At 37.1% G+C, this 14765-nt stretch overlaps 1 protein-coding gene across 1 annotated transcript; it reads right to left on the reverse strand.

Annotated features, from left to right (window-relative positions):
* Positions 1 to 771: 771 nt before the first annotated feature.
* Positions 772 to 14303, reverse strand: LOC134857143 (stomatin-like). The gene is made up of 7 exons (XM_063873519.1): positions 14142 to 14303; positions 13752 to 13881; positions 6433 to 6665; positions 4068 to 4148; positions 2952 to 3140; positions 1887 to 1982; positions 772 to 1265 (listed from the first exon to the last, which is right to left on the reverse strand). The coding sequence occupies exons 2-7, from the start codon at positions 13831 to 13833 to the stop codon at positions 1068 to 1070; spliced, it is 879 nt and encodes a 292-aa protein (XP_063729589.1). The 5' UTR covers positions 13834 to 13881; positions 14142 to 14303; the 3' UTR covers positions 772 to 1067.
* Positions 14304 to 14765: the final 462 nt, after the last annotated feature.

Here is a 14765-nt window from a genome sequence, read left to right on the forward strand (position 1 = left end):
TCATAAGGACGATTGGCGTCAAAGTTTTTGAAATCCGTTCACTGTTTTAACCGGAGACGTGATAGTTTTATACCCATATTTTAATACATGGACAACGGGTATTTTATTCGAGACCTCCCGAATTTGCTAACTCCTATTGGACCAATATGTTGCAGTCTCACTATTAGAGCCCTAGAAGATGATGATATCAAAGCTTTTCAGATTCGACTTCTGTGTTGTCGGGGGTTCCTCATTTTTTCAGTAGCCCATGTTAATGTTTGGGCAACAGGTGGACTTTCGAGATCTCGGGAAGTTGTTACCTCCTTGTGGACCGACATCTCGCAGCTCCTTAATAGTGCTATGTAGGGACCTATATTGGTCGGCGGTTTTGCTAAATGTATATAAAAAATTTAAACTTAGATTTTTACAAAGTATCCATAATGAAAAAAAAACCTGAACTTTTTTCAAACTTTGATGGTCCCGATTCGTTCACCTTAGGCTAAAAATCTCTCTAATGAGCTTATAAACTATCGTAGCGTACAATTTTAAGCATCTATAAACCAAAAGTGATGCTGTCCTGGCGACTTTGCACTTAGTCTAATTTACAGTAGAATCAGCAATTCTACATGTTGCAGTTCTGTGTTTCTAAATTCTGCAGTAAAATAGTTGACTGAGAACAGATTTGCGGTGCCACATCAACCCGGTTAAAAATAAGCGGATTCAGTTCTCGCTCTGGTTTTTTCTAGCTAAAATTTTTTCTAACAAAAGATAATGACAACCGAATTAATTGAATTGTAGCTAAAATATTTGCATACGGTATTTACTTTCTTTCTTTTACCAGTATCTAAAAAAAGTAAAAACGTCGCCTTCAAATATACTAACAAACGTCCGCTTTTGGTTTGTTCTTATTATAGCCCCCAAGCCGAATAAAATATATATAGGAAACGCCACAGTAAAATTTAAGTCTCATATGGGTGGGGGCTATAATTAACAGACGGAAGTGTCTACAATATGAAACAGTTGTTTTATCTTCACTCTTTATTGAATGTTCCGAGTCATTTCTTTATATTGTTTTTGATCATCATTTCTCATTTCTGGGCGCTGTTTGCGAATCCTTTGAACATCTCGATTGGGATTGGGAACACAATGGTGGAGTTCTTCTCTGCACTGATGGTGTTCAGAGTCTGCAGATATCTCAGCTGCAGAGCTGCTGGTGACTCATTGATGACGTCAGCCGCCTCCTTCAGGGCCCTGGACGCCTGCTGTTCGCCCTCCGCCGCTATCACCTGGAAAACATTCACGAAGTTCGCAAAGGTCACAACGGTGTTAAAAGTATTCCAACAAGCATAAATATTCCGCACTTTCTTCGACAGTCGGAACCAAAAGTACTATTAAAAATTGTTTTTTTTCTAAAAAACCTAAATGATACTACATTTGCAAAAAAAAGATAATAAAAATAAGCATTTTTTCGGGAGGGCAGAATTTTTCATCAGCTAAAAATAACAATCGGAAGAAACAACTCAGCACTCCTAAAAATTTGAAGGTCAATAGAGAATTTTTTTTGGGTCGTTTTTCCAATCTTAGTATGAATACTGAGGCTCAGTATGACATTTTCTGTGTTTAAGTTCAAAAAAAAACTTTTCGAAAATGAGTAAAAGACAGGAAAAAATATTTTAAAAGTTTATTTTTCCTTCTAGGTTTTCAAACAACTCGAGGTTTCGCTATCATATTTTTACAGACCCGGCCGTATAATAGCAAGAATAAAGAATGGCCCGCAATTGGCATTGCAAATTAATTTTGAGTCCAAACGCCATACTGGATAGAATTATATGTTATATACTTTCTGGATAGAAATATGCAATATACGTTCTAAGTGTGATATTAATTTGATTGGTCTGTTCACGTGCCTTGGCTCTCGCCTCCCTGGCCGACTCCGCCTCCGCAGCCATAGATCTCTGCATGGACTGGGGCAGCAACACGTCCTTGATCTCAACCCTTTCCACCTGGAGAAAAAAAAACAAATCAGTATTTGCTAAACTATCAATATAGAGAAAAATCACGAACTGACATTGCTTCTTAATAAGACTTTTGCGATTTCTCATAAAACTTTATGACCTTGTCACTTGTCGTCAAATTTTACCAAATGTTGAGCTTCCGGACTTATCTAAGTGTTCCGTTTTGAAATTTTTCATTTTTCAAATCCCCATAGGATTCGACCCCCTCACCAACCAAAGGATCTAAAATTTTGATTTATGACATTTAGGCCGACCAAACTTAAAATTTTTCTTAAGGCGCCTTTGGCGCCCATAAATTCTATTTTTGAAAGGGAACGAATTTTTTGGTCGAATCTTTCCAAAACGCGCGCCCAAAAGTGCCTTTTTTGACCTATTTTTTTTAATTTGCCTGCTAGTGTTCTGGGAGTGCTCGAAAAATCAATTTGGTCGACAGTCGACACAAAAAAGGTCAACAAAAATTTCGAAGATTTATTTGAAAATCCGCCCCTTTCGAGAAATCCTACATCTGCCCTTGCAATGACTCATAATGTATGGGCTATGGTAGGGGTTTATCTAGGTTTTTCTCTAGGGGGGAGGGTGGGGTAGCGGATTTTCAAAAAATTTTCGAAAATTTTGTCGATCTTTTTTAGGTCGATCAAAATGATTTTTAAAGCGCTCCCAGAACACTTTTAAGACCCTATTTAGACAAAAAAACTTTGCGCCACAGGCAAATTTTTTAAGAAACACGTCAAAAATGACGTTTTCGGGCACTTTTTTGGAAAATTTCAACCAAAAAATTGTGTTTTTTTTCGGCGCGAGCTCCCCCCTAAAAATTAGTATATATCGGCGCCAAAGGCGCCTTTAGAAAATTTTTAGTTTCCCTCATCCAAAAAAGGGATTTCGACCGCCTGCCGACCTTTGCGTCGGCAGGGGATCGAATCCGCCCCTGGGCTATGGGTAATTTGAATAATGTGTGACCTTTATTCCCCATGGGTGTGTGGCCTGGTCCACTATGTGCAGAGTGTGTTGGGTGAGGGACTCCCTCTGACTCAGAATCTCCCCCAAAGTGTGGGTGCCCAGAGTGTTGCGAAGAGTGGTCTCCGCCAGGAGTTTGGTGCTGCCACGCGCATCACTAACATTGTTTACAGACGCCACAGGGTCTTCGACCTTGAACAGTAGTTAACAGAATCTGATAAACTATCGGCTCTTACCCCTCCACCATTTTTTGTGACAATTGGATAATGTGAACAGTAAGTGTACTAGTAAAATTTCACTGGTGGGGGGGGGGAGGAAAAAGAGCCAAACTATCTACATGTGATCATGCCAATTCGATATTTTCAGACTTCGTCCGCGACTATAAAAACCAGTCCAGACTATGAACTTTTGGTCGTAGAATTAGCATCGGCCCGACTTTGAAAGTCCAAAAGAAGTTCGCGGATCTCAACCCGGTGAGCCGACGTCCGTAGAAGAAAAGTGTTTTCATAGCACAACTTATTGAAGTAGTTCTATGGAAAAAAATAGTTCAGTATTATAAAAAACTAATCATAGAGATTTCATGCATTTTTCGAGGCGTAGGAAGAGCATCTTCTACATTCATTGCATTTCAGCAAAATCGGGTGACTATAATATGAAAAGATAATATGGGAAGCTGGATTTGTTGGGACAACCAACAAATATAGTTGTACCACAGATTTTAGAACCCCCTATCCCCCCAGTTGCCTGCCACCACCACATACATTCCGGCTGCCAAATTTTTGCAAGGGGTGACTTTTTGTTACTTCTTTAAGACATCTTTATTTTAAGCAGACCAACCCTAAGTTTTTCTGAAGATTATATACTTCTTTAATCTAGATTGCACAAATAGTTAATACTTACATTGTTTCCAATATATACTTTCACCAATTTCTGTTTAATTAACACTTGGTTAAATTTAACAATTGATCACCATATATACAATTTTGTTCGTTTTCAGGACTCCTCGTTACTATGCAGTTAATTGAAATACTAGAAGTATTTTTCAGATCAAAAAGAATCTTATTTGAAGTGACTTTGAAGTAATAATTGTTTTTGTTTTCATATTTGAATTGAACTGACCTTGAAGTAGACGACTGCATCTACTGCCACTGACACACTGTCTTTGGAAAGGATCTCCTGTCTGGGCAGATTCAGACATACCTGCACAGAAAAAATAATATACACAAAAAGCCTTTATGAATTTAGGATTTTTTGATTTTTTTTCGTTTAGCAAATTTTTATACAACAAGTAAGAAGGTTCCACTTACAAAACTTTCATGGATTCCGCGTACAAATACCTCTAACATTAGTTATTTCGGCACGTTTTTTTTTCGCGGATTCCGCAACCCGCAAATATAGCTAGTTGTTTTGGATTCCGCAACAGTAAGCGGATTCCGCGAAATATAAGTGAATTCCGCAACTTTATTATTATTGAATTAACTAGTTGTTGCATATGAGCAATTAATAACTAGAGCTAGACTAATTACCTAGAAATGCGGAATTTCAAAGCAAGGACTTAACCGTTAGAATCTTAAAACATTGTTAACTAAATCGGTGGATGTCACCTCTTAATATTATATTTGGGAAGATTCTCAGCAAGCAAAATTTCGAGATCCATTTGGAAACGCAATCAACGAAAACCCATTTAAGCGAATTCATTTCTTTGGTACTTGGGAGAACGGAAGGGAACGGATTGACATGCAACAAATGTTAAACTGTAAATTGGAAGGAAATAATGTCAGCATTTGAGATTTGGACTGAACAAAACGTATTGTCAGCCTTTGATCTATGAATGAGCATAACGTATTTTCAGCTTTTGAGGTTTTAGTGCGCTGCTCTCAGTGTTGGAAAAAAATCGGATTTTTATTTAAAAAATCAAAAAATCGGATTTTTTTGATTTAAATCGGATTTTTTTGATTTAAATCAAAGTCACCTACAGTGTAAAGTCACCTACAGTGTAAAGTCACCTACAGTATAAGCTGGAGAACATTTTAACTGCACAACATTTCATAATTGCAGATGATACACTTTGAAAGCATAATATAATACTTCACAATCATCGGGACATGTTTAGGGTTTTCAAAACGAAAACCAGCTTTGCTGATTTTTCCACTCCTAGGCGATTGCGCTCCTTGGAATGTACCCAACTAATATAAAAACGAGAAATACAAAATTTCAATTTACACTAGAAATAAATCAACCATAAAGGCTTTGATTTAAATCTTGATTTAAATCGGATTTTTACTGTTGATTTAAATCAATTGATTTAAATCAGCCAACACTGGCTGCTCTGAAGAAAGAAAAAAAAACTGAACGAAACAAATTGTGAGTATTTCAGAAAGGGAAACATTTTGTAGATCTTGTTCAACTACTTCCCCCTCCCCCTGGTAAATAAACGCTAGTATATATGTAAGTGGAATGCGCAAACAAAACGTCATTCAAAAGCCCTCGCTCGAGATTCAAATTTTATTTAAAGACTTTCAAAAAAAGTTCCTCAGTGTAGAAACAAATCCGAATATTTTGGTTTTTGGTCTAACTTTCAGCAAAAAAGCAATCGAGCAGGTCTATATTTGGGATATAAATTTTTTTCCAGGATTATTAGTTTTTGAAGCAACTTTTGGCGTGTTCATGACAACAACAAAAAATCCTAGACAAACTGAAAAAAAAATCTGCAAAAAATTGAAAAAAAAATTGTAAGTTGTTTTGAATTATTTCATGTTTTTTCCAGGGGCGGATTTAGGAGGGGCGGGGGGGGGGGGGGCGGCGGACGCCCCCCCCCTTCAGGGATTCGACCCCCTGCCGACCCAAAGGGTCCCCCCTTTGATAATTTTTCAGAAATCCATTTTTGGCCGACCGACCCTAAAATTTTTCTAAAGGCGCCTGCTGCGCCAATATATACCAACTTTGAGGGGGAGCGCGCGCCAAAAAAACGCGATTTTTTTGTTAAAATTTTTCAAAAAGTGCCCAAAATCGCCTTTTGACTGTTTTGCCAAAATAGGGGCAAAACAGTGCTTTGGGAGAGCTCGAAAAATCAATTTGGTCGACCTAAAAAAAAGGTCGTCAAAGTTTTCGAATTGTTTTTGAAAATCCGCCCCCCCCTCGAGAAAATCCTAGATCCGCCCCTGGTTTTTTCCTTGTTTTTTTTTCGATTAATGTTAGCAAATCAACCTTTGCTAGGCTTTCGAAAAAAAAACATATTTTTGTTTTATATTTTTTGTTCGTAACTTTTTGTGATCGAGGACCATCATGATTCGTGCTCGTTGTCTTATTTAATGGTGTGGCGACATTTCTAATACCAGAAATAAACAAAAATGAGTTTGCTGCTTGAACATGAATATAAAAGCGGCTCTTTCCGTTCAGAGCGGCATAGTTCGCCTTTTTGTCCTTTTACTCGAGAATGAATGGTCTATATATATTATCAGTGGTGAGTCACGAAAGATCTTACAGTTCGGAGGTCGATGACAGTGCATGTGTCAGTGCATGGGAGGATGAAGAACATGCCGGGTCCGAATGCCCTTTTGCCCTCTAGTCTCCCCAGTCTGTAGATGACTGCTCGCTCGTACTCCTTCACAATTCGGATGCAGAAGAAGATGGTGATGGGAAAGGTCAAGACCACCAGAGCATAGGACAGTCCGATCAGAATCACACTGCACAAGTTGTACCCTGTCGCCTCTTCCTCTAAACAAAAGCAACTGTTCCAAATAATGGGAAAATTAATGTATTTCTTAAAACACTCACATGTAGTTAATGAAATTACGCGAGTGTTTCAATGAATATTGTTTTGATAAACTGAGCATTTTTAATACAACTCTACGAAGGTCAAATTTAAGTGAAATAGTATCAAAAAATGACCCTGTTTTGGGAAACGTGTCCATTTTTGAGAGTGTTTGAAAGTGTCCGCTACTGTCAAATGGGTAAGAGACACTTCAAACAATTGATACATGCGCGTAGATCAATTTGGCGTGAATTTGACTTTGACCCAAATATAAAGCATGAAACCTGAGCAAGACTGCTCGTATTACGGCAAAAGTTCATTTCGTCGACAGCCATTTTTAACGAGTTAAAATTAATTTTCCTGAATAAAACTAACAAGACTGCTCGTATCAGGGCGAAGCCCTGAATGTTCCGACTGCCTTTTAAGGTTTATGGAGCAGCAGTAATAGCATAAAAAAATTAAAAGAAATAAAATAAAATGATTTTTTTTTTAAATTTGAATTTTTTTATGAAAATCATCCCCTCACACGCCATATAAAGTACAAAAAGAGAGATTTCGTTCCTTGTAACAAACCAATTATGGCAAATAAGCTTCGTTTAACCAATTTGGAACGATTTATAAGACGAATAAATCTCCGCTTACGCGTTAATAGCGCGAATTATATCGCGCGTTAATTGTCCCAAATTGCTCAAAATGACCAAAATGGCAATCTTTAAACCCTCATAACTCTATGAAAAATGATCACAGGTGAAATATCTTTTCAAATTTAAGCTCAGGACAACAATATCTTTTGAATGATATAAAAAAAGTTCCGTCAAAAATGGCTAGTTAAAAAGTCGAAATTTGTCTGAAGAAAAAAAAACCCACCCCGAGCACAAATATTCCGTTACTTTCAAACCGAAAGTCGGAACAATAAATCTTTTGAAGAGCTTCAAAAAATTTTTCATTTTGTTTCTTTCTAAATAGTAGTTTCCAAGTTTTGTAGATAATCTTTTACTATCCCCAAAATGTAATTCCAAGTTTCAAGCACAAAGTGAAAACAATTGCCACTACTAATGCAATTTTTGATCAATTAGCCAGCCTTAATTCAAATTGGAATGTTATCTGCAGACCCCAGATTTTAGTTAAGTAGAAAAAAAATCTTCTTAGTCAACCAAAGAGTTCCTTAAACCCATCTGAAGAAAATTTAATTTACACCTCATGTTTTTACAAAAATTGCTGCAGCAAAAGCAAAAATAATCATTTTCAACGGATTTTCTGCCTTAAATAGTCTTAAAAAACCCGAGTAGTAAAAAAATAAATTATCTGTACCAGCCTAAAGAAAGGTAGAAATTCTAATAAAGTTGGAAATTCTGTTTAATAATTGCAAATGCTTGACTTCAAGCACCGTAGTTTTATGTTGCAAGCTAAACGTCTTTTTGTTTTGAACTGGCTATCAATAGATTTCAGAAAACAAAAAATTGCTGGTGATTATTCGAAATTTGACTGGATAAATCCCCTTTGCTAAAAAGCAATACAAAAATATCCACTAAGACTCAAAATTGTTAAAACATTCTGTCAAAAAAACGACAATTTGTTAATGTCAAAAACGTTTGTTTCCTGGTGTGTTTTGTTGCAACATAAACCAGATACCGCCGATAAATTTTGATGGTGTCAAATACTCATATTGAAAACGATTAGCCTGTTTCCGAGCTAATCATACAACTTCACCATGTAAAAAAAGTGTTAAAAACGGAAGCGACGGCATCATAGGAACAAAAATTTAGCTGGTTGTAAGGCAAGTAATAAAAACAATCCTTCAGATTTGACGTTTTTAAGGGGATAAAATAAAAAAAATTTGCCTTGTTTCGATGTGACCCAACTTTTTCTGTTCTGCAGATTTAGGGGGGGGAGGGGCGGACACCCCTCCCTCAGGGATTCGACCCCCTGCCGACCCAAAGGGTCCCCCTTTGGTACTTTTTAGGAAATCCATTTTTGGTCGACCGACTCTAAAATTTTTCTAAAGGCGCCTTGGGCGCCAAAGTATACTAATTTTGAGGGGGAGCGCGCGCCAAAAAAAGCATTTTTTTGTCAAAATTTCCAAAAAGTGCCCAAAAACGGCTTTTGTGACCCGTTTTTTTTCAAAAATTTGCCTCCGGCGCAGAAATTTTGGCCAAAAAAGCGTCTTTTTACTGCTTTAGAAGAGCTCGGAAAATCAGTTTGGTCGACCTAAAAAAAAGGTCGTCAAAATTTTCAAAATTTTTTGAAAAACCGCCCCCTCTCCTCGAGAAAATTCTAGATCCGCTCAATTTTCATTGTGCTTCAATTTCCGTTCGGGTGAAAATTGAAAAAAAAAACTTTAGCTCAATTTCTACACAAACTACATTTTTTTCACTAATTTCTTTATGCGCGTGATTATGGCTATACGCTAGGTTACGATGTAAGGTATGAAGAACAAGTATGGATTAGAGTATTGTTAATTTGTTCACCATGCCAAGTTGTTTTTGCAATATGACAACATTAATAACATTTTCCAATTTTTCAAGTTTGATGAAAGGATAAGCTATACGGAAATCAAAATGGCTCTTAAACTATCTCTCGCAATCGGCATTGACCCTTTTGTGCAATGTTTTATATGACGAGCAAGACCTTGGTAATCACCATGCATGCCAAATTTAGAAACACAATCTTAGATTTTACACAAAGGCAGATTGTAATCGTTTCGCCGCATTAGTTCAATGAAAAACCCACTAACCTTATAGAGTTAGTTTCTTGCTGATAAATACAAGTTTTTTCGATATATACCTGACTCCTACGTAAACCACGTCCGCAGCTATATGACATGATTCGTCAAAAAAATATATTTTCAATTGCTAAGTATTTTTTTTGTTCAAATTGCATACATTTTGGCCGCTATGTAAAATTTTTTGAACGCACGAAATTGTACAAAAAATTCTCCTTGTGGTTTTTTTTAGTTTTGCCTGTTTTCAATTGATATTTCCTAAATCCTAAGTCAACTATTACGCTAGCAAATCTATATACGTCGCACAAAACGCTTGCTAGGAATAAAGGGTCCTTTCTACTTTCTATCTTAGAAATTAAATCTAAAATTCGCTGAGAAATTTTTTATTAAAAAAAGAAGTTAGTATGAATTTACTGCAAGTTGCCTTTCGACTCAATATTTATTTTAAGGGTGAGATTGGAGATATTTTATAGAGAATGGTTGGGGTGGTTGAAGAGAGTGGTGTTGGTGTTAGAAGAGAAATTGTTGGGATATTACAGAGGGAGGTTGTGGTGTTAGAAGAGAAATTGTTGGGAATGAATTCCCGTAGTTTTGAGCTTCTATTTATACTCAGTTGGGAAATCGTACCACTTTTCGTATCAAATGAGAAGTTACTTCTTAACTTCAAATTCTCTATTCGTACATTCGTATTTTACGAGAAGAATGTTTCGTATGCTCGTATTTTACGAGAGGAATCGTTATTATTCGCATTGAACGAGAATAGTCGTTTCAATTCTCAATGCTTAAAACGTTATACGAATTATTCCAATAGCATTTCCCTTCCTTTTGCAAGGGAATAAAAAGATATTTATTTTGTGGTGGCGGCGGCGTCACACTTTGTGAGCGCAATAAAATAATTCATGTTTCTGTTTCTATTTGAAACCAGAACACAACTGGTTCCTGGGTCAGTTTTTTATCGCTTTTCTGGCAATTATCAGAGAATAATACTGGAACATTCGGATTAAACTTTTTGAAAAGATAGGTTACATATACTACAAAAAACTAATTTCAAGTTTTTATTAAACCAGATCCTCTTAAACACTTTCGTCAAATGTTGGTCACAACTTTTAATCATGTATCTCATGTTGCCTCGGCTAGAAGAAACCATTAGAGGCCCACCTCCTTAAAGGTTTGAATCAGACATTCCGCGACGACAATGGACACAAACGGGCTCTACACAGGCGAAGTGCCAACGAACCCTGCGCTCGGATTAAGCTTATATCAGAAGGAATGAGGCCAGAAGATATAACCGATAATCTGCAGGGAGACAGAGACTTTGCAATGGAAGGTCACACTCCGAACACCGAATTTGTACACCAGTGTCGACTCACTATCATGTGCGGCTTTCAGGGCAGATTGGGTATGCTATCAGGTAAATCGGTTGATGCAGATGCAAACATCTTCTGAAGCACAGGAAAAATAATTTGTTCGAATTTGAAGCTGTTGACAAGTCCTGAAAACACCTGGAGAAAAGGGTCTTTATCGTTATTTATTCCCGAACGAGAATTAGCGTTCCAAGGAACGTCCTCAACCTGATGAAACTCGAAGCGTCAGAGCGCCCTGAATAATTGCCTTGCCACTGCAGACCCCAGCAAGCACCAAATTGTCTTGAGCGTCTTTCATAACGTTCAGTTAAACTATGCGAAGGACTTGAAGGCGAAGCTATGCAGTATGTCTGTATCCAGTCAGAAGTATTTCCATATTCTCAAGTCGATTTTCCTTCAAACTCGCGGCCACTTCTCTCGCATACCATTACTGTCGTTTAAGGGTAGTTTTACTAGCGTACCGCTCGATAAAGCTGAGTTCTTTGCCTCTAACTTCCAAAGTAAAATGAAACTTACCAGAGGAGGAGACTATAAGACTCTCCCTAGCTCACCCGTTAGTCTGTCTGCTATAGACATCGAAGTTGTGAGTATTAGAAAACTTCTTAGGAAGCTCAATTCATTCAAGGCTGGAAGGCCTTCACAGATATCTCCTTGTGTTGTCAGAGAACTTGCGGACGTTTTAGGTGTACAGAAGACTGTTTTAATCTGAGAGATGGCCAAAAGTATGGAAGAAATCCAACATTGTTCCTATCAACAAGAAAAGAGAAAGTGAAATCAGGTTCCTATAAAATTTTGTCCGATAGACTTTTTGGAAATAACGTTGCACATTTTCGAGAAAATAAACGCCAAACAGTATTGGCAGCAATGAAGAGACACTAACATCCTACCCGACGAGCAAAGGTTTTTCAAAGTGAATGTTGCAGTGTCGACGTTCTGTGGACTGTCGTGCCAGATGCGATAATTTCTCTCAATAATCAATAGAAGTGAACCTTGCTACAAACTGATATGGCAGCCGCGTTTGACAGTTTGGATCGTAGCATAATTCTTCATCGCATAGAAGAAGTTGGAATATTGGGTAACTTGCTGCGTCTTATGAAAAACTACCTCTCTGGAGTCCGATAGCAAACTGATATGGCAGTTTGCTCTCGTGAAGGTGCTCAGTCTGCTAGCCGCTCTAGGTCAGCTGGAGTCTGTCAAGAAACGTGTTTGGGCCCCGTACTCTGGCTAATCCGCACACATCTGGCATCCGCAGCGCATCTGTTGGAAATGACGACTCAACGCGCATTTACACTTTTGCGGACGACAGTATCGGAAATTCTTCTGAATCCACAGTATGCAGTAGAGCTGATGCAGCAACTAAGGGATGAGAAGATCATCGCATTACATTGAACCAACAAAGCGGTCACTCGCTGGTAACAACCCAGAAACTACCGCCCTCCAGCTGGACAGAATTTTGACTATGAAATGTCATTTTGAGGAAGTTGTAAGCCGAGCTGCCTTGAAGACGTCTCAGCTCCTCCGCCTACAGCCACAGGATACAAAACGCCTACAAGGCGTATGTTTGGCATATTATTGAGTACGGTTTGCCAGGGTACATCCACACAACCGACACACAACTAAACAGATTTCTGCCAAAAACGCTTCTGCAAACTGATGTGCTGTGACCTACCACCTGGCGGTTTTTTTGCCGGTTTGATGTACTTCCCTTATCTCATCATAGTGTTGGGCACAGGTTTTCATCGCTTTGTTAACCCCTCGTCTGATATACCGACATGTTCAACAAGAACAGTATCAAAACGAAACCTGTTCACATTAGAGACCAGAATAACCACACAAGACTGCGCTGTCTACTGAAGCAGGTCGATAGTACTGAACGCATGGAATGACTTTCGCTCAGATTTTTTCAACATAGCTTCTGGAGATGATAAACTGTCCCCCCTTCAAACTGAGCATTGCTAAACTGTAGAAACACCTGTAGAGACAAAAAAAGTCGCAGAGAAAATAGAAAATGTATTACCAAAATTTTCGTTGATTTGTTTGGATGAATACTAGAAATTACCGGAGACATTTGATAGCTCTTTTTTATGAATAAAAAAAACAATTGCCAAAATTTGTAACAAAAAAAAAACAAGTGAGTTAACAAATGGTTTGAAGAAGGTTGATTATTCTAAATTTCACTGAGACACATAAGTAACTGAAGTCCTTACCAAGCGTAAGGCCATTTATTCCACTAGAGAAAAAATTAGCACATGAGAAGATTGCGCTTAGTTTGATTTTAGAATATGGTCAGCTGTGCGTCATTAGATTTTAGAATTAACAACTTTGTTTGAATTAATTGCTTAATTCTCAAAACGTGCATGGAAAAAATTCTTAGCTCAATCGAGTTGCATTTCTTAAGAAGTGAGACAGCGAGTTTACCGAAAACCCACGGTTCTCAACAAAAATGTTTACAAAACAAAAATTCCGAACAAAAGTTGTCCAAATTTTGACGTTAAGGAAACAGAAAAGCTCTCGAGACAAGTTGAAACTTCATTTTTTTGTCTAAATTTTTGATAAGTTTTGTTAAAAATGTGGTTTTTTCTTGTCTCAACAGTCTTGGTTTCACCCCGACCTCTTATCGAAAAACTTTACGGTATTTTTTTATCTCGACTTTTACCTTAACAAGATCAATCTACAGTCATATTTGAATTTTTTTTTTCAATTTTGAATACTCGATTATCAACGATTGAGCATCGCGAATACTGCGAAATTAATCGGTTCCATCGCAGATTTTGGTGGTAGTTCATTAATAAAAGTGGCTGAAATGGTAATGAAAATATACTAATTTATTAATTTTGGTCACGAATTAGTCAAACTTACTATGCGAGATGAGCTCAGGCGATTGTTGCTTAGATAGTTTCAAATTTTATCTTAACATTTTATTTTATCTTTCAAGTGTTACCTAGCTGATTTTATGTTTATACCTTCTCTCTGATTTTTGGTGGACTGGTCGAATTGTTGGAAGTTGCTTCCCTGACCGGTCATTTGTACTCTGGTGTCACCCATGTTCGTGGACGATTAAGACAGGCTGTTTGTCTGTGATCAAAAATTAGTCTGAACAAAGAATGAAAAAAAAATCACAAAAAACTTTTTGTTCAAATTTAAAACTCGAAAAACTAGCTATCATAGCTTTGATTGTAGTAATTTTGACTTTTGTTGTTATTGAGAAAAACTAGAAAATGTACCCAAAAACTATTATTTTATATTGATTTATAGCGCGAAATCTGTAACAAAAAGTCATTCAAAATTCACAAAACAAAAATTCTCCCTTGAAAAAATGATGGAAATCAATAGCGATAAACACTAAAAATTACCGTATGTCAAGCCAGTTGCTGTGAATATTGTTAACGAAGCCAAATGCCGAAAACAAGTGAGCTCCAAAAGTAAACTATTTTATGATGATGTGCGAGATTTTCATAGAAGAGATTCATTAATTGTTTGACAGGAAAATATCCAAACAGCAGGTCGTTGAAAATACCAACAACTTAATGATCAAATGAATTCTAAGCTAAATTTGTTTTCCAGCAGATGTGGGGGTGTAGATTTCATCATTATCAAATAGAGTCATAAGTTATTGTTCTGATGATCACGAATTTGAAATTTTAAATATGATGATCAATTGAATTGTTTAAACATCAAATCATCAATATTTTGGCCAATATCGATACATTGAGCTCTTATACAACTTATCTATGCAAAAAGAAAGACACAACTTCATTTTTGGGAATTTTGGAGCTGTTGAAAACGGTCTTATCTTTTTGCGATGAGTAAAAAACGCAACGATCTGTCACACTGAAAAAGCTCCTCGCCATCGCTCACTAACCTGCTACAATTGTTGATTCAAAGTAGCTTGTCTAGAAAAAAATTGTTGACACAAATTAAAAACAATTTCTCCGACTAATTATCCTAAGAGATTCAAATCAAAAGATTCAATGATA

The sequence above is a fragment of the Symsagittifera roscoffensis genome, chromosome 1 (genome assembly GCF_963678635.1).
Source record: "Symsagittifera roscoffensis chromosome 1, txSymRosc1.1, whole genome shotgun sequence".
NCBI classification, from domain to species: domain Eukaryota; kingdom Metazoa; phylum Xenacoelomorpha; order Acoela; family Convolutidae; genus Symsagittifera; species Symsagittifera roscoffensis.

Coding starts and splice junctions, on each gene's coding strand:
- LOC134857143 (XM_063873519.1), bottom strand. CDS start 13,833: ATGGGTGACACCAGAGTACAAATGACCGGTCAGGGAAGCAACTTCCAA. Junction 1,983..2,951: donor CACACCCATGGGGAATAAAG/GTCACACATTAT, acceptor TTTTTTCTCCAG/GTGGAAAGGGTTGAGATCAA. Junction 1,266..1,886: donor CCAGGGAGGCGAGAGCCAAG/GCACGTGAACAG, acceptor AATGTTTTCCAG/GTGATAGCGGCGGAGGGCGA.